This window comes from Macrotis lagotis, chromosome 2 (genome assembly GCF_037893015.1).
Source record: "Macrotis lagotis isolate mMagLag1 chromosome 2, bilby.v1.9.chrom.fasta, whole genome shotgun sequence".
NCBI classification, from domain to species: Eukaryota; Metazoa; Chordata; class Mammalia; order Peramelemorphia; family Peramelidae; genus Macrotis; species Macrotis lagotis.
Window position 1 is genome coordinate 241,190,288 of NC_133659.1, and position 19,801 is coordinate 241,210,088.

A 19,801-nucleotide genomic window follows, 5' to 3' on the forward strand; every position below is an offset into this window, starting at 1 on the left:
AGGGCAGGGCCCAGATCTTTGCTCCATGTCTTACACATGTCTAGCTCTAGCTCAACAACCAGAGAGAAGATTAATTCTAATTCCCTTGATTGTCATCTTGCGAGCTGTACTTGATTCCCGTGATGAGCCCCCAAACGCCCTTCTCCCCCCCCCCCCCCATCAAGGGGCCTCACCTCCTACTCGGTTGCGTTCTAGTGAGCCAGCCTGTGGTAGATGGCCATGGGACTGGAGGAGGCTGTCTCCACGCTCCCAACCTGGCTCACTCCTTCGAAGGTCTGGGTTACTGTGGCAGATGTAGCGGTCAGGAGAGGAGGGAGGGAGTCAATCTTCCCTTAACCTCCAGTGTAGAATTTGCATACCGAGGTGCTCATTACCATGGAGGGAGAGATGAGGAGGGGACAACTCTATTACCTATTGGTGTTGGGTGGGCTGGGGGGCTGAGCAGGGGGCCCTGGAAGGCCAGGGGTCACCCACTCTGCCTGAGTTTGCAGGTAGGTTTGCCAGGCAGAGTTGCTGCGAGGTCTGTGAAGGGAGCACAGGAGTGGCTGGGGGTGGGGGGAAAGTTTGTATGGTTAATCTAGGGCTCCTCCACCCCCATATGAGAGATAGCATATCCTCTATATCCTATCACCTAATAGCCTGGTCATTACCTGGCACAGACAGGTTGTGCTGGTCGGGAACTTCCAGCTCCACTGGTGTTAAGGGCAACGGCAATGGATGAGGTCCTCTGGGGCACCTGGAGAATGGTCAGAAATCCAGAGGCAGCAAAGGAAAAGAAGGGGGGGGATGCTGAGCTGAATGAATCTCTCTCTCTGTGTGCGTATATATATATGTGTGTGTGTGTTTTATATTTCTATCATTCCTTAGGACCTCTCTTCCACCTTCCATTTTTCTTATTTTTTTCCTTTCCTGTACTCTTCATTGCTCTTTTCCAATCACTCCCCTCCTTTTTATCTTCTTTCCATTCTTTTATGCCTTTCCCTGGGAAAGAGTATTAGATGAGCTTTAACTTACCTTAGGAGGGGCCTCACTATCTGTTCGATTCCAAGGAGGGGGAGCTGGTGTGGGGCCAGGACCCTCAGAAGTAGGGTCTGAGTTCTGTCGAATGATGGCTCCACGAGAGGTGGGAGTAGCAGTGGGTGGGGGGATGGTGGGGTCAGGATCATGAGCAGCAGGAAAGGCAGCTAAGTTTCTGGTAGGCTGATCTTGTAGGGATTGAGAACGGGGCACAGGTGCTGCATATGGCTTCAGTGGGACCCGATGTGCAACAAGGCTCTGCAGAAAAAGAATGGGTGATGAGAGGAAAAAACCTTTGTGGTTTATCTACACTCTTCACTCAGCTAAAAAAGAAGGAATAGAGAGCCTGGGGGAGGAGTTCTAGCTTCTATCTAGTGTGTCTTTCCCCTTCCTCCTCCTTTACCCTCTAAATTACCATTCAGATAACTTAGGGCTCTTGGTATTTATTATGTGTGAGAAAATGACAAAAAGACAGAAAAAGAAGCACACATCTGTAAGTGTGTTTTTATGTATATCTTTAGGTATATCTGAATGTCTCCTTATGTACTTATCTGCATCTAACAGTATCTGTAAAAACACACAGAAGCTATATATTGTGTATGTGTGTGTGTCTTTGTAGGGGAAGGTAAAGACTTACCTTGTGTGGTCCTTCCTGGGGCTCCACAGGTCTTTGCATGGGTGGGGTTGGGGAAAGGGACCCAGAAGGCCCAACAGGGGCTTGTGGGGGACTGGGATCTGGTCCTGTGCTGTTTGGCTTAGATTTGGCCAGGGGTGAGTTTTGTTGTTTGTTCATTCTTGTCCTCTCCTCTACCTGTGAAGAGATGGGTAGAGGCAGGTGTCAGAATAAAATCTCTGTTTCTTACTTTCCCCTTTTCTCTCTATAGTTATACAACCTCAGCCTTCTTTCTCCTCATCTCCCACCCCCCATCCCTATAATTATCCCTTTTCTTTAGTTCCTGGCTTCTTTCCACAATTCCCTCAGTCCTTTCATCAGACTCCAAGGATGCTTGGTCTTTGGGAACAGAGGATGAGAATTTATGGGTGATTCCTTGAGGGTGAGAGTATGAGTTTAGGAGAATACCTCTCGGGCCCATGCTGGCTTGTCAGCAGGGTTAGCACCCCGGCTATAGTGGTAAAGGGGTTTTTTGTCTCCTGGTGCAGGTGGCTGTTGCTGCTTCTGGAGTTGTTGCTGCTGCAGGGACTTGAGATAGGCATGTTCCTGCTGCAGCTGTCTCTGAAGCCTCTCTGACTGTCGCTGTTCCTCTAGCTGCTTTCGCTTGTATTCCTGGTACCATGGTGGGGGAAGGAAAAAGGAGATTCAGCACTGAAGTCATGGATTAGGGATGATACTCTTTTGAAGTTGGAGAAAATATAGACTCTTTTCTTTCTAAATGCCTAGAGAGGTTTTTTACCCCTGCAATCTCACTGGAACCTTTTCCCTGTCTACATCTCCTATTCTAAGCAAAGAAGCCCTGAAGTCCACCCTACCACCCTTCCCAAAAGGACATAAGGTAGTGGATGAAGGAACCCATTACCAGCAGCAGGGCCTGTTCCTGGAGCAGCTGTTGCTGAAGGATCTCAAGCTGTCGCTGCTCCTCCTCCAATTTATGTCGGATATACTCCTGGGTGGGGGAGGTGATGGGGAGGGGGGCAGGGAAACAAGAGCAGGGGAGAAAAGAGAAGGGAACAAGAGGACAGGAGGTGGAGGGACAAGAAAGGAGAAAAAGAATATAGAAGAGAGAGGATATGTGTATGGAGGATGGGGAAATAGGATAGTAAAGTAAAGGCAATGTTATGGAGATGACAAGAAAATAGGATTAGGGAATGAGAAGAAGGCAACCAGGCAGAAAGGATCAGAATGAATGGGCCAGGAAGAGACAGGTAATTCAGGAAAAAGAAACAGAGGGAAAAAAACGAGGGAGTCAGGGTAAGGGGGTGGTGGGGTGGTAGGAGAGAACACACACAGAAAGAAAGAGATAGTGAAGCTAGAAAAAAGACAGAAGAACCTGGGCGGTGGGGGGGGGGGGGGGGGAACAGGAGAGGTATGGGGAGCAGGGGAAGTGGACAGCAGAAGCCAGAGAGGGGATGTGCATAGATGTATATGTAGGGAGACTGTACCTGTTCTCGCTCAGCCTGGCGGCGTTCTTCCTCCCTTCGAAGGACTTGCATGTCCTCTAATCGCTGCTGCTCCTTCTTCTCCTGCAGTTTTCGCTGCTCCCGATCTCGACGTTGTTGCTGTAGGGGTTATGGAGGAGAGGAAGAGATCAACCAAGACTAAAGGAGTCAAGATATTTCTCGTATCAATTTAGGTTAAGTCAAATAGTGGGAAGAACCTTAATTCTTTTCTTCAAGGAACTGTCCAAAAGTATTGGAGACTAATTCTGAATATCAGTGATGGACAGATTTAGATTCACTTTTACAGAATTAATCCACACAATGAATGATTCAGAGTGCTAAGATAGAGAGTATGTGAGCAATAATTTTCATTTTTTTTGGGAGGGGGTTGTGAAGATATTGCTTATTCTTCTGGAGGAAGGGGAAAAATTTTAGTATTAAGTTTTGTATCCTGATGACAGGCAGTACTCAAAAGTACCCCTAATCAGGACACCTATAAAGACCACGTGGAACAGGCTACTAGGATCTAAGATTAGGGAAAGCCTTCTCAGAAAAGGTTCTTTAAAAATACCCGGCACAAAAAAAAGATGGAAAAATGACAATAAAGCCTTGCTAATCTGTTCCAGACTCATTAATATCCGATAACTAAGGCTCAATTCTGTAATCTTTTGATCTCTAAAAAGAAAGTTTGTTAAGAAAATTAGTAGTATTAGCCTGGGTGGACTTAAAAGAACTTTCAAAAGGCTGGTGTAAAAGATAAGAAAAACTAGAATGAAGTCACTTCTACTACTTCTTACTCCTGCAGTCTCACTGGAACCTTTTCCCTATCATCTTAAGGAATCCCTTAAGTATTCTATGATTCCATATTTGTAAAATGAGAGAACTAAATTAGATGATCACTAAGGTTTCTTTTAGTCTTCAATTCTGATGGTCCTATTTAAGCCTATTTATCTAGAAATAATTAATGTGAAAATTACAAATGATGCTCATCAATTCTTTAAAAAGCACTAGATAATTTTTAGCCATCAATTTGAAGTTCGCATATAAAATAAAAATGTATTTCTTAAACACTAAACTTCTCACTAACTCAGACTTGCCTTTCCCCCAAATTAGTCCAAATTAATTTATGAACCAGACTATATGTGAAAAATCCAAACTAACACATTAAGACAATAAAAGTATTAAGGCAGGGCTTCATTATAGAAACAATTCCTCCAGAAATCTGGATTCAAGTCCCTGTCACTTAGGTGGTTATGCCCCAGTTTTCTCATCTGTCAAAAAGGGACACTAGTCCTTACATTTCCTATCCCATAGGGTTAGAGGAAAGTACTTTTAACACTTTGTGTGCTATGTAAATATAACTGTTATTCTCTAACTTCAGGGGTGGTTCTGCTTTAGTTCATTAGCAGCACATCCCAACAGAATAACTTTCTGGTCTTCTCAGGGAATATGATTCTTGTTCATGTTCTTCCATAAATCTTCCACAAAAGATCTCCATACAGGAGGCATCTCTAGATCTTACTGACACTTTACTGGTATAGAACTCTGGTTGTCCATCTGTTTTGCTTCATTCCCATCACATGATCCATATATATAACTAGCCTAATTCCTTTTATCATCACATATTTTTCTTGATATTATCTTTTATGATATAGAATTATTTCTAATATTATGGTGGTGATAATTAAAGTACTATTAAGTGTTTGTTTATAAATCACTAATCGCTTGATAAGACAACTGACTTGGATGGTAAGGAAGGAGAAAAGGAGACATTAAGATATTAAAATAGAAGAAAATTATGGAATGACAACTAGTGATACTGTTAAACAATGATAAAAAGAAGTCAATTTAAAAAAAAGAAGTAAGGTATATTTATAAGATGGTCTATAAGACTCAGAATGCAAGACATGCAGCAATGAAGTTATTGGGGACAATGAGAGGGGGATGAAACTAGGTATCTGCCAATTTTTTTTTGTTAATGGAGAACAGTGAAAAAGAGAATCTTAAAAGAAATGATTGTAACCTGAGGTCTCTACCTTTGCCATGGTATAGACCCTCTGCTTACAATAGGAATGGGATCTAGATTTCAAGTTCCCTGGAACAATTTCAGAGACTGAGATCCAAAAGAAAAAATGCCCTTCCCTATAACTCAAGGAAAAATAAGTTGGAACATTGATAATTGATAATGAAGGAGATTTAAGATGAACTGTGGAGTAGGATTTGGACTAAGTGGAGTACAAAGAGCCCAACCCAAACGAGTTCTACTGATTCTTCCCAGAGTATGCCACCTCCCAGACTTGGTGCCAACCTCCTCCACGCGACGTCTTTCTTCCTTTTGCTCCTCAATCCGCTGTTGCCTTTGATGGAGAAGGTGCTTGATGTGAGCTTCTGGGTCACGCTGTAGCTGTTGCTGTTGCTGCTGCTGCTGCTGCTTCAAGGCCTCTGAGTTGCTCTTGTTTTCCTGCTGAAGACGGAGGAATTCTCGTCGGAGCGTTGATTCACCAGGCACATTCATGATTGAGCTAAGGAGAAAGGAAACGTGAAACTAGACATACACACACACTCCCCCCCCCATTACATGTCCCTCTACTCTTGATTCCTCCTAATTTAACAGCCTAATTTACCTTTGACTCCATTCTACTTAGCTAAATCTCTGGTCTTTATACTCGTTTACCTTTGAAACTTTGTACAAATATAAATGTATTAGAAAGAGCAATGGACTTGGAAACAAAAGAATCATAAAATGGGTTTAAATCCAAGTCTTGGAGATAACTGGCTTTTTGAGATACTGTTCCTTCTTCCTGTCTTAACTTGCTTCTCTCCTAAACTGCAAAATCAAATAATTCTCCTTCCAGGAAACTTTACTTGATAATTCTTTCTCATAATTCACTCCACATTTTCTCAGCATGTATGGATTTGCTTACACATCTCCCTTATACTTCTAAGATTAGGAGTTCCCCCTTGGATTACAAAACTACTCCCATTAGCCTAAGCAACAGCTCCTTCCCATTCGCCAAGTTTACCTTGGTTCTCCTTCTTCTCCATGGCTGTCATCTTCCTCTTCACTGCCACTGTACTCATATTCTGTCTCCTCTGCAAGGGAGAAACCCTTAATTGCCTCATGAAGTTCCCCTCACACTAACCTAGGAAGACCTGATAAGATGAAGATAAATCTTGGGCTAGATCTGAAGGAGACCACCACTCTAAACTTTCCACTTGGCTACCTACCCTCTTCCAACTAGAGGTCTCAAAATTGGGACTCTGGCAAAAACCTAGGTTATTATGGGAATATGTAGGAGCTCAGTCAATGGTTAGTTTAGATTAAGTGTTAATAATCTTGTAAGAGCAAAGGGGTCTCTAGAATTCAAAGTTCATGATTAGGTATTCCTTAGAGTAGGAGGGACAAAGGAGTGTAAGGAGAGAAAGCTTAGGGCTGGTCACAGTAAGGAACAAAATAATTGGACACTGAAATCCCCACCCTTCAACCCTCATTTCCCCTACTGACCCTTCTCGCCCCTTTTCTTTCGAGAACGGTCAATGTGGTCCTTAAGCTGAATTCGGACCTGTCGCTCTGTGGGCTGGTCCCGGATGAAAGGGAATTTGAGAAGTTGCTCAGTGGGTGGGCGGCTCAGGTATGTTTTTATGAGACATGTATCAATGAAGTCAATGAATTTCTTAGACCTGTAAGTGTTTAAAGAGACACATTGGGAAGGAAAGAATTCTGGACCTCATCTTGGAACAATATCCTCAGGAATTTAAACACACTTTAACAAATTGCATAATGTTTATTACTAATACTATTTTATTAATTTAGTGCTTTAAGATTTTCAAAGTATTTATGTTATTCCTTTCTTCACAGCAATACCCAGTTATGGAACCCACTCTGCTGTTCACACTCTAGGGTTTGCTCAACTCTTTACAAAGCTGGAAAAGGAGGTTCTGTTCTATTTTCAGACACCACCCCCTGCTGAATCCCCATTTCCTAAAGGCACCTACCATTTCTTAGACTTCAGCTTCGGCGGGGGGTTTCGAGGGATGAGAAAGAGGGCACGCATGGGGTGCATGTCACACAGAGCTAGGAAGATGAGAAGGACCATGAGTCCTTACACATCTCCCCTTCTATTCCTGTTCTGATAATTTAATAATCTCTTCCCAATATGCCTATCTTTGAATTCAGTTGGGTTATCCTCCCTTGGGTCCCTCCCACCTTAAAACTTGCCTCCTCCCTTCCCCATTACTCACGGGGGGCTCCCTCTGCCATCTCAATAGCTGTGATTCCTAGAGACCATATATCACTCTGCAAGAGAAAGGCCAGAGTTATGAGGGCTCCTATTCTGTGAAACCCCCCCTCCCTTGACCCACATATTTTTATTTCCACACATATATTTATTTCCAGGGCCCTTCTTTTTGATCTCATTACTATTCTTTCCTTTGTCTGTTCTCTTGTCCAAACTATACCCTCTTTCCTTTCTCCTCTCTGTCCAGTCCTATTCAATTCCTCCAATCTCTACCTACTTCCATATTTTTTCTTCTGAATTCCAGTCCTATTATTCTCACCTCCCTGCCATCACCCCAGCCTTTCAATTTATTTTTTTTCTAAGGTCTCAAGTTAGTACCCTGTAGTCATAGGTGGCATCAGGATTCTCATCACAGGCGATAACCTCTGGGGCCATCCAATAAGGGGTACCAATGAATGTATTCCGCCTGCCCACCGTTCTATCCAGCTGGGCACTCACTCCAAAGTCCACTAGGAAGATATAAGGAGAGGGGGGTAAGGAAGGAATGAGAAAGGAACCAGAAGGGAAGAATCTCCCCCACTTCATTCCACTGTATAACTAATACAACATCCTATGTGCCTGTACCCTTAAGTACTGTTCCTTACATATTATCTACTTTCTAAGAAGAAGCCCTGGGATATCTAGGAAAATAAAGGGGAGGGGACATGAAGCAGCTTTGGCTGAAAGGAGTATTCATTATGTACAACTTTTCAAATGGAGAGCAGACAATAGAGTAAAGGTGTGAAGAAGAGAAAAGGGTAGTGGGCCTGAGCTTCTAATGGACATTGGGGATTTGCCTAAGAACAGAGGAGGAAGAAGACTTTATGATTCTTCTTCAAACAGGAAAGGGGAAAGACACCTACCATCTATCCCAGAAGGAATTTCCATACCTAGCTTAACTTCTGCATTCTCTGTCAGCAGCACATTTTGGCCTTTGATATCTCGATGGATTACTTTATGGGCATGGAGGTGGGCCAGCCCCTAGAAAGGGTAGAGGTGGAAAAGGTGAGCTTCTGGTGCTGGTGAGGGTCAAAAAAAGAAAGGAACTGTAGTAGCAAAAGTAAACATCTAAAAGATTAGCTTGGGCAGAACTGACTGGAAAGAATGGGTACTCTATATTTTACAGAATGACAATTAAGCTAAACTTGTTGTAAATATTGGGGGGGGAGGTTTAGAGAGGAAATATATTATCATGTCTGTAGGTATGGCTGAATGGGATGACTCCTAGGGTAGCGGTCTCTCTCTTACCAGAGCAGGAATTTATTCTAGAACCCTGCCCATAGAGGTTCTCAGAGCAAGGGAAAGATAGCCTGGGATTGTAGAAAGATTTTTGTGGGGGAAAGAGGATAGGGGAGGGTTTGTCTCTCACCCTGAGGATCTCTCTGCAAATGTAGGCGATACAATCTTCCTTCAGAGCATTTCCTTTAGTGTTCTTCACCAGATCTGTCACAGAACCAGCACCACAGAACTCCATGACCAGCTACAGACCCAGGAGGGAGCAAACAAAGATTGAGTCATCAGTCTGGTAGATCCTCTCCCTTAACAGTTAAGGAAGGACAAGGCTCAATTAATCACTCTAGATCCTAGTCAGATCTCGGGGTAAGAAGATGACCTGGGCTGGAGACCATCATTAGATAGTATGAAAACTAATGAATAGTTTTTTAGAATTAGGAAAAAAAGGACTATAGGATAGGGAAAGGAAGTGAGTCTACAGTGACTCATTAAAATAACAAATGGATGGGGAATGACCATGGCCCTTTCTCTCCAAAGTCAATTTATAACTCATAAAGTTCCAGTTAATTAGTGCTTATTAAATTCCAATTAATGTAACTACTATATACTTAAACATATATTTATATTATATAATATAAACATTTATTTTAAGTACAAAATACACTATACTTAAATATGTATATTTATTATGACAAGATGTAGATCTTGACATGCCAATGTTCTGTTCAAAAATGTTCAGTGGACCTTTAATACAATTTATTTGGTAGCAATGTCCAATAGGAACCACCTGACCTTTCTATGTCACATACTACTTCCATCTTTTGCACTATATTTCAGCCAAAAGGGATTACTAGCTCTCCCCCAAAGACACTATACTGTCCTGCTTCAGGGTTTTTGTTCATGTTATTCCATATGCTTCGAGTGGAAACCATGGTGGATATGGAATCCTAAGACTTGAATTCAAATCTTGACTGTATGATTTGCCTCTCTGTGATCTAAGCAAGTCACACAGCTCTCTGGGCCTTGGTTTTCTTATAAATTAAAAGCTTCCAACCAGGTGACCTAGAAGGCTACTTCTAGCTGTCTTGTTTCCTTCCCCACTCCTGAATCCTTACCCATTCTTTAAAGTTAGATGTAAAATTGACTCTTCAAGGCAGCCTTTCCCCAGGCACATGAACCAGGATCAACCTACCTGGCATAAACTACAAAATACAAGGATTGATGAATGTGCTTTTTCTCTCCCAGTCACCAAGAATGGGACTCTTGTGTGCAGTAGGTGACTAACAGACATCTGTGGAACTGAATTAAGAATAATGCAAAGTAAAAAAGCCCTTAACCTCAAATTAATGAGCTCAAAGTGACCTTAGAGAGTCAGTTCTTTACTTTAGAAGTGAAGAAATTGAAGCTCCAGGAAAGGAAAGTGTCTGAAATCACCTTCTGGGAATCAGCAGAATTGAGAATGGAGCTCAAGTAGGTGTACTCAGTCTTTAAGAGCTTATAACAGCTAAAAAGACACAGAACACATGGATTTACAATAAACAAATACTAAAACAATATAGTTCATGTAATTTTAAATATAATTTCAGGATGTGCCACAGACCAAATATACTATCTGATTTTAGAGAAGGGGAAAAAACCATTTGGGCTGAGTAATGGGGAGAAAAGCATAGATTCCAGATTCGTTACTTATCTTGATACAGAAAAAGCATGTTTAGAAGGGTGGTATGTGATGACTTTAGCTTGGAGGTTTGGCTTACCCAGAGCTGGTCATCATTTCCAGGGGGACTTTTTTTGACAAAGGCTCCATAGTATGTTGCAATGTTGCGGTGGTGGGAATATTTTTTCAGCATATTGATTTCTTGCTTGATTTCTTCTTCCTCATCCTAATTGAGGTAAAGGAAGGTAAGTCCTAGGGTTTTCTCCAATTTCCATTTCCACCCAATATTCCCTGACCTCTTTACCTCTGTGACATCCATGACCTTGATGGCAGCCAGCTGCCCTGTCTTTACATGTCGACCCTGGGAGACAGAAACATTAGTTATCTAGGCATTACTTAGAGGCTAGAGCACAATATAATAGAGCCAAGATAATGCAGCTGATTTCCATATGGATCATTTAATTTTGAAAGAGAAGGTATTATCATTTAATATTGGTTAGAATCTTACTACATGCTGTTGATTATAAATGGGACAAGAAAGGGTAGATGTGAGGCTCATTCCTTCAACTCCAGGAAAAAGAAATATGAGGAAGTCTGCCTTTTGGAATAATATAATATATGAATAGAAGAAAAAATAAGACCCTTATGCTCAAGATGTTGGAAGCTGATTGGGATAATATGGCAAGAAGGTAAAGGGCATCCTACCTCATCCTCTTCTGTGCTGCCCAAATGCTCTCTACCCCACTGAAGTAAGATCATGTATAAGGCTTTGACTTCTTTCCTGTATCCCTCTTTCTACCCTAATTTGTGGGATATATTTCCAAGCTTTTGTTATTGGAATAGAGAGAAGAACAAAAGACAGAGCTGGAAAGGCTTTAGAAATGGCAAAAGGGATATAGGTAAAGATACCAAGGAAAGATACTTCCACCTTTATAGACTGGGCCCCACCATCCTTCCTGCTCCCCTTGCCTTGCCACCAGTCAAGCGTTCTGAAGTAAACCTTCCAAAGCTCTTACAGGGGAAACTCAGTGTCTGAAGCTTCCTAAAGAGGAAAGCAGAGGAAGACAGCTCCCACAGGCATAGACACAAGGATTGCCAGTCCCCAGGTTATTTTTACTCTCAACAATGATTTAAGACTCTAGTACACAGTAGCAGGGAGAATATAAAAATTTTATTTCTATAGCAACCACAAAGAACTTTTAAGAAGGGGTATGTGCACACCTTTCTAAAGCAACAAAGAGAATATGATATATGTGTATAGGGACAAGGTATAGGAGAATGTATGTGGACCCAAGGTGATCTACAAACACGCACTCAGAACTTCCGTCTCCATATGACAACACAATCATTATAAGCACAATTGGTGGCACCCCCAGTTTTATAAATATGAAAACTAAAACAGGTTAAGTGATTTTCTTCTAGGTGATACAACTAGTAAACAACAGTCAAAACTCAAAGTCAGTTTTTCTAAGAACCACAGTGCTTTCTACTATACCATGTTATTCCCTCATCAAAATGATGAGTTATCTTTTTCCAGTAGGGAAGCAGGATGTTTGAATCCAGTTATTTTTCATAGTGAAAAAATGTGTTTACAGTGAACCATCTATTCTCACTGGTCCCTTTTGTATCCATTATTAAATGAATGGGGGGAGACATCAATCTATAAAAACACCGCTTCTGTGGGAAGAATTAAAGTAACATATAGAGAATCAAACCTTTAACAAACCCTGAATGCTCTGTCATTGTCATACACACACACACACACACAGACACCACACACCCCACACTTCCTAACACAATAATCTTTTCCTTTCTGGATCTTAGTTTTTTAAATCTGCAAAATAAGAGGAGTAGGTTAGATGATCTCTAAGCCTCCATCCAGTTCCTCTGAACACATAAGTCTCCACCTCCCCAGTTCCAGTTTTGGATTTGCTGTTTTTCTTTTCCACAGTACCACTTGCCCAGGCCCAGGTCTGTTTCAAACATAATGTCAGTACAGGAACTGTACTAACTTTATCTAAGGAGAGAGGTTGGCAAAAAACTCTTTGCTTTTTCCCACTGATCCCCTCACCCTTCTTCCCTTTACCAATACCCTCAACTCATATCCTTTACATATCAACTTTTCTTAGCCTTTAGAAACAGGTCCCATTTTCTTTCCTCTAAAGTCTTACCTTATACACTTGTCCATAGGTACCATTGCCGACCACTTCCACCAGCTCAAATATTCCTGCAGGATCCTGGGGGAGTAGGGGAACAGAAGGAGGAAAACAAAAAAAGTATTAGGGCTAAAGGAATGTAGATTAAGGTTGAGTAAAGCTGGAAGTATATCCATTCTGAGTATGGGACTGACAATTCCCAGAGAGTTTAAAAAGGGAGGAGGAACCAATCACACAGCTGCCAAAATAATTATCTCAATGGATGGGACTAATTATGCTACTTTTTTACTCAAAGAGTCAATGGTTCTTTACTAACTTTAGGAGAAAATATAAACTTTTTAGAATTTGGCATTTAGAGTTTTCCATAGACTACAACCTGCCTTTATCTTCCTAGTCATATTCCCTTCAGTTCTGCAAAATGAAGGTGCCATTATCCACATTGGGGTATCCTCGCAGAGCCACTCTCCTTTGCCTAGAATGTCTCCTCTTTACTAAAATGTTTTCCCCCTTCCTCACCTTAAGTGTAACCACTTCCGTAAAGCCATCTCTGATCTTCCCAGCCTAAGATAAAACTGACTTCTCTTATACTTTTGCAGAACATATTGTTCAGTATGAGTCCTTTATCCTAATCATGTTCTAAGTTGTATTATACTTATCTGCGTTATGGGTGGTTATCCATGTTTTACCCAAGTTGCAATATAAGCCGTAAGAAACAAAGAACTATAATTGCTGGGGTGGCTAGGTGACGCAGTGGATAGAGCACCGGCCCTGGAGTCAGGAGTACCTGGGTTCAAATCGGGCCTCAGACACTTAATAATTATCTAGCTGTGTGGCCTTGGGCAAGCCACTTAACCCTGTTTGCCTTGCAAAAACCTAAAACAAACAAACAAAAAGAACTATAACTGTCTATATAATTTTCATCTTTGTATTCCCAACTTTAGCACAATGTCTGGCATAGAGTAGGCAATTTTTTTTTTTAGTTTTTTTGCAAGGCAAACGGGGTTAAGTGGCTTGCCCAAGGCCACACAGCTAGGTAATTAATTATTAAGTGTCCGAGACCGGATTTGAACCCAGGTACTCCTGACTCCAGTGCCAGTGCTCTATCCACTACGCCACCTAGCCGTCCCAGAGTAGGCACTTATTAAAAATTGAAATGAATTTTTTTTACAAATTTTATTTTTTTAAGATTTCATTTATTTTTTATTTACACATAACTAAAATATTCTTGTTTTAAGAGTAAAGATAATACCCTCTCTCCCATAAAAATATAAAACCTTATGAGAAATAAAGTAAAAGAAAGATGTGTTTCAGTCTGTGTTCTGATACCATCAACTCTGTTTCAGGTAGATCACGTTCTTTATTTGAAATGAATTTATTCAAGCACTTAGGAGTACGGGAATTAATGGTAATCAGTGATTCTCCTATGCTGCTTTGAGGACTTCCCCAGTATCCTTGTATGATTTGAGAAGATAGAAGTGTTGAGAATATCTGTCTTTTCTTTTTAAAAAATGTTAATGATGCATTTTGTTTAAATATCAAATTGATTTAAATATATGACTTCCCTCTTTCCTGTCCTATAAGCCATCACTTGTATAAAAAACCTTAACCCCCCCCCATATATGGCAATAAAGTGTTACAGTGCAAAGAGAGAGCACTGACTCAGATACTAATTGTTTTTGTGATCCAAGGCAAGTCACTTAACTCTTTTCAGCATCAGTTTTTTTCATCTGCAAAATGGGAATAAAGTACTCCTTCACAAATGAGATGACATGCATTTATTAAGTGCCTTCTACATGCCAGGAACTGAAATGGGTGAAGGACATATAATGACAAAAAGTGAAGCTGTCTTTAATCTCAAGGAGCTGACCTTCTATCAGGGAAGACAATGTACACACACACACACACACACACACACACACACACACACACACACACACACAACTATAAAAGGCAACTGGGGAGAGAGGGCACTGGCCAATGGGAAGGGGGCTAGAAATCAAGAAAGGTTTTCTATAGAAGTTGGTATTGAGCTGAATCTTGAGAGAAGTAAAGGAGGTCATGAAACCAAAGGGGAAGGTGTTATCCTCTGAGTCCAGGGGCTAGCCTGTGTAAAGGGAGAGGCAGATCCTGGAGGGGGAGAGGGGCAGGGAGACAAATCAGAATTATTGTCCAGCAAAAGATGACATGGAACAAAGTAGATGCATGAATAGAGAGAAGAGGGCATATTCAAGAGATATCAAAGAGATGTAAATTGCAAAATTCAGGATCTAGTGGGAGGGAGCAGGAGTTAAAGGCAATTTTGTAGTTGTGAATCTGAACTACTCCAAAGTCATTTCCAAATGCCTTGGATATCTTGAACTCAAGGTCCCTAAAATATCTTAGGTTGTTCAGTCGTGTCCATTTTGGGGTTTGAGGGGTTTTCTTGGCAAAAGATAGTGGAGTGGTTTGCCATTTCCTTCTCCAGATCATTTTATAGATGAGGAACTGAGACAAACAGGGTTAAAGGACTTGTCCAGAGTCACACAGCTAGTAAGTGTAGGAGGTCATATTTGAACTCATGAAGATGCCTTCCTGATTCTAAGCCCAGTGCTCTACTCACTGCCCCAGTGAATCATATCTAAAACACAATTCATTATCCCCTTCACTCTTCCTAACTCTCCTATTCCTGCCAAAGATACCACCATCTTCCCTCTTGATCCAGGCTTGAAATCTCAGTATCATCCTTTACTTTTCACTCTCTCATTGCCTATAAATGCCAAGTTCTATCAGTTCTTCCTACACCACATCTCTCTCATAGACACACATCCTAATTAACTATGGGTTGTGAAGAAAAGTGCAACCATTAATTGAGAAATGGTTGTATGAAAAGCAGAGTCACCAGCAAACTCTCAATTCTCACTGAGTTTCAGAAGATGGAAGGAGTGAGAAAGGAAGAGATTAATAAGAAAGAACATTTGTTAATTATGAAGTAGGGGTTCTAGAGGTCATAGTGGGACATGGAAGGCCTGGGGTAGGGCTAAGATAGATGAAAGTAGAAGGGTAATTAGATATCAATTAAAGATGAAAAATGAGGTTAATACAATGAGTGGACCTCAGAATCACCATGAAGAGAATGTAAGGCCCACTGAGGGATGGTCCCTCCTCAAGGAAGAATAAGATTAGACCATCAAGTCCTAGGCCTAACCTCATGTCAGATGGTGAAGTTGTATCCTGTGATACTTACAGGATACTACAAGTGGCCTTGAGCAAACCACTTAACCCCATTTGCCTTGCAAAAACCTAAAAAAAAAAAAAAAAGAACTATAACTGTCTATATAATTTTCATTTTTGTATTCCCAACCCTTAGCACAATATCTGGCTTATAGTTATAGTTCTTATTTTTTTTTCTTTTTAAGGCTTTTAAGTGGCTTGCCCAAGGCCACTTAAAGAAAGCTCTGGGGGAAAGAAGATGGAGGGGATCTTATCCTGGGGTAGGAAATAAGTGGCACTGGAAAAAGTCCTAAAGGCCATGGAAGCTAGAGGTTTGAAAGACAAAGTAAGCTTTGATGCCAGATTTTCTTTTCTGCTGCATCCAGAGGGTGAAGATCCCAGTTCACCCAAAGGAAGGACTCCATGAACTGAATGAAAGGGGAGAACTTTTCTTCCTTGAAATCTAACCTGCCTGGCTTTCAGACAATGAGGTTAAGTATGGTAAACTAGGTTCTTTGAATTCCTAGAAAAAGTTTATGTCTGGGACTTGATTTTTGAGATACCCTAGATGATGAAATCCTAGAGAAATTGTTTTAGGTGAAAATATATATATAATTGATTTTTCCCCCATGAGTTTTCTTTTTTTAAAATTTGTTTTTATTAAAGATATTATTTGAGTTTTACAATTTTCTCCTCAATCTTACTTCCCTCCTCCCCCCACCCCACCCACGGAAAGCAATCCATCAGTCTTTACTTTGTTTACATGTTGTACCTTGATCCAAATTGAGTGTGATGAGAGAGAAATCATATCCTTAAAGAAGAGACAAGAAGTCTAAGAGATGAGACAATAAGATATCTGTTTTTTCTAAATTAAAAGGAATAGTCCTTGAACTTTGTTCAAACTCCACATCTCCTTATCTAGATAGAGATGGCACTCTCCTTTGCAGACAGCCCAAAATTGTTCCCTGATGGAATGAGCAAGTCCTTCAAGGTTGATTATCACTCCCATGTTGCTGTTAGGGTGTACAGTGTTTTTTCTGGTTCTGCTCATCTCACTCAGCATCAGTTCATGCAACTCCCTCCAGGCTTCCCTGAAATCCCATCCCTCCTGGTTTCTAATAGAACAACAGTGTTCCATGACATACATATAACACAGTTTGCTAAGCCATTCCCCAATTGAAGGACATTTACTTGATTTCCAAATCTTTGCCACCACAAACAGGGCTGCTATAAATATTTTTGTACAAGTGATGTTTTTATCCTTTTACATCATCTCTTCAGGATATAGACCCAGTAGTGGTATTGCTGGGTCAAAGGGTATGCACATTTTTGTTGCCCTTTGGGCATAGTTCCAAATAGCTCTCCAGAAGGGTTGGATGAGTTCACAGCTCCACCAACAGTGTAATTAATAGTGTCCCAGAATTCCCAAAACCCTTCCAACAATGATCATTATCCTTTCTGGTCATATTGGCCAATCTGAGAGGTGTGTGGTAGTACCTCAAAGAAGCTTTAATTTGCATTTCTCTAACAATTAATGATTTAGAGCATTTTTTCATATGATTATGGACTGCTTTGATCCCCTCATCTGTAAATTGCCTTTGCATATCCTTTGACCATTTGTCAATTGGGGAATGGCTTTTTGTTTTAAAAATATGACTCAGTTCTCTGTATATTTTAGAAATGAGTCCTTTGTCAGAATCATTAGTTGTAAAGATTGTTTCCCAATTTACTACATTTCTTTTGATCTTGGTTAAGTGGTTTTATCTGTGCAAAAGCTTTTTAATTTAATGTAATCGAAATCATCTAATTGGTTTTTGGTGATGTTCTTCAACTCTTCCTTAGTTATAAACTGCTCCTCTTTCCATATATCTGACAGTTAAACTAGTCCTTGATCTTCTAATTTACTTATAGTATTGTTTTTTTTTTTATGTCTAAGTCCTGTAACCATTTGGATCTTATCTTGGTAAAGGGTGTTAGGTGTTGGTCTAATCTAAGTTTCTTCCATACTAACTTCCAATTATCCCAGCAGTTTTTATCAAAGAGGGAGTTTTTATCCCAATGGCTGGACTCTTTGGGTTTATCAAACAGCAGATTACTATAATCATCTCCTGCTTTTACACCTAGTCTATTCCACTGGTCCACCACTCTATTTCTTAGCCAATACCAAACAGTTTTGATGACTGATGCTTTATAATATAATTTTAGATCAGGTAGGGCTAAGCCACCTTCTTTTGCACTTTTTTTCATTAAGCTCCTGGCAATTCTTGACTTTTTATTTCTCCATATGAATTTACTTACAATTTTTTTAATTCATTAAACTAATTTTTTGGAATTTTGATTGGTAGGGCACTAAACAAAGTTTAGTTTTGGTAGAATTGTCATTTTTTTATATTAGCTCTACCTATCCATGAGCAGTTGACATTTGCCCAGTTATTTAAATTTGATTTAATTTGTGTGAGAAGTGTTTTATAATTGTTTTCAAAAAGATTCTGAGTCTGTCTTGGCAAATAGACTCCCAGGTATTTTATACTGTGCGAGGTTACTTTGAATGGGATTTCTCTTTCTAGCTCTTCCTGCTGTATCTTGCTAGACATATATAGAAAAGCTGAGGATTTATGAGGGCTTATTTTATAACCTGCAACTTTGCTAAAATTGCTAATTGTTTCCAGTAGTTTTTTGGATGATTTCTTGGGATTCTCTAGGTAGACCATCATGTCATCTGTAAAGAGAGTTTTGTCTCTTCCTTCCAATTCTAATTCCTTCAATTTCTTTTTCTTCTCTAATTGCTGAAGCTAACATTTCTAATACAATATTGAATAGTAGTGGTGATAATGGGCACCCTTGTTTCACCCTGATCTTATTGGGAATGCCTCTAGCCTCTCCCCATTGAATATAATGCTTGTTGATGGTTTCAGATAGATACTGCTAAATATTCTAAGGAACAGTCCATTTATTCCTACACTCTCTAGTGTTTTTAGTAGGAATGGATGCTGTATTTTGTCAAAAGCTTTTTTTCAGCATCTATTGATATGATCATATAATTTTTGATAGGTTTGTTGTTGATATAATTAAGTATACTAACAGTTTTCCTAATATTGAACCAACCCTACATTCCTGGAATAAATCCTACTTGATCATAATGTATTATTCTAGTGATAACTTGTTGTAATTGTTTTGCTAAGATTTTATTTAAGATTTTTGCATCTATATTCATCAGGGAAATAGGTCTATAATTTTTTTTCTTTTTGTATAGAACCCAGGTGAATGGCATTTTGCACTGAGAGAATCATTGGAAGAGTTTCTACTCAGGACAGTATTCTCATTTGAAAAAGGGACAAGTGTCAAGTTGACCCTAGGTCCCAATCCCTGCCGGGGAATTTGCTCTTTTTTTTTGTTTTGCTTGTGGATTGAGAAAGACCTTGCAAAAGATAAGCAAGCAGAGATATTTCATAAAAATCTGTAAAATGCTTCCTATTTTTTGATTTATTTAGGAAACCACATGAATGTTCCTTATTCTACAAATCTTAAAAATTTTATATTTGGAGATAATTGTAAATTTTTTACATGTACATGTGGGACTGCATCTAATAATGTAGCATTGGTTGCTTTGAGACTTCACTGTATAGCACTGAGAAAGCCAGTGAAAGGATACCTTGCCTCCTCAAGACCATAGAGAACTGTTCTAAATTTTGGATGAGAATTGTGTAAAAATTATTAAAAAACAAAACAAATTCCAAACAGGTAAATGTGTAACCCAGGCTTCTCCAGGCATACCCAGTTTACCTAACATGCAGTCCACTACTATACATTTTTTTTTCAAATTTGGGGCCCCCAAATTAAGTATGTCTCATACATGGGTGTGTCTTATATAGGGGGAAACATGGTAAGTTTCAGAGAGGGTGCTGACCTACAATGATGGAGGGACTACTCATCTATACTAATAAAACCACAAGTACAGTCTTTCTTTCCCCTCTAAAATTTGGGTTTTCCTCAGTTTAGAGATGATGTTTTCTGCAGTCCCACGTGAGATACATGAATGGGTATAGCCTCCTTTGATTGACTACCAACAACGTTCAAGACCAAACAGGTCATCTGCAGAATTCTCTTTCTGCAGCTCTCTTTTCTGCTGTCTAGAGGATTAAGAATACTATTTTACT

At 40.1% G+C, this 19,801-nt stretch overlaps 1 protein-coding gene across 5 annotated transcripts in view; it reads right to left on the reverse strand.

Annotated features, from left to right (window-relative positions):
- Nucleotides 1-19,801, reverse strand: part of MINK1 (misshapen like kinase 1) — a 58,772-nt gene that overhangs the window by 13,476 nt on the left and 25,495 nt on the right. For 2 of the 5 annotated variants that reach the window (XM_074225411.1, XM_074225410.1), the window contains exons 2-19: nucleotides 12,471-12,536; nucleotides 10,604-10,660; nucleotides 10,400-10,525; nucleotides 8,779-8,889; nucleotides 8,300-8,390; nucleotides 7,749-7,879; nucleotides 7,375-7,429; nucleotides 7,129-7,207; nucleotides 6,638-6,813; nucleotides 6,156-6,225; nucleotides 5,441-5,654; nucleotides 3,136-3,252; nucleotides 2,553-2,639; nucleotides 2,099-2,302; nucleotides 1,655-1,828; nucleotides 1,015-1,275; nucleotides 651-736; nucleotides 174-283 (exon numbers count right to left, since the gene is read on the reverse strand). In XM_074225411.1, coding sequence (XP_074081512.1) covers nucleotides 174-283; nucleotides 651-736; nucleotides 1,015-1,275; nucleotides 1,655-1,828; nucleotides 2,099-2,302; nucleotides 2,553-2,639; nucleotides 3,136-3,252; nucleotides 5,441-5,654; nucleotides 6,156-6,225; nucleotides 6,638-6,813; nucleotides 7,129-7,207; nucleotides 7,375-7,429; nucleotides 7,749-7,879; nucleotides 8,300-8,390; nucleotides 8,779-8,889; nucleotides 10,400-10,525; nucleotides 10,604-10,660; nucleotides 12,471-12,536 — 2,215 coding nt within the window. Of the gene's footprint in view, nucleotides 1-173; nucleotides 284-650; nucleotides 737-1,014; nucleotides 1,276-1,654; nucleotides 1,829-2,098; nucleotides 2,303-2,552; nucleotides 2,640-3,135; nucleotides 3,253-5,440; nucleotides 5,655-6,155; nucleotides 6,226-6,637; nucleotides 6,814-7,128; nucleotides 7,208-7,374; nucleotides 7,430-7,748; nucleotides 7,880-8,299; nucleotides 8,391-8,778; nucleotides 8,890-10,399; nucleotides 10,526-10,603; nucleotides 10,661-11,227; nucleotides 11,342-12,470; nucleotides 12,537-19,801 lie in introns of those variants that run through there. The other 3 variants (XM_074225413.1, XM_074225412.1, XM_074225414.1) reach the window with 2 other exon arrangements.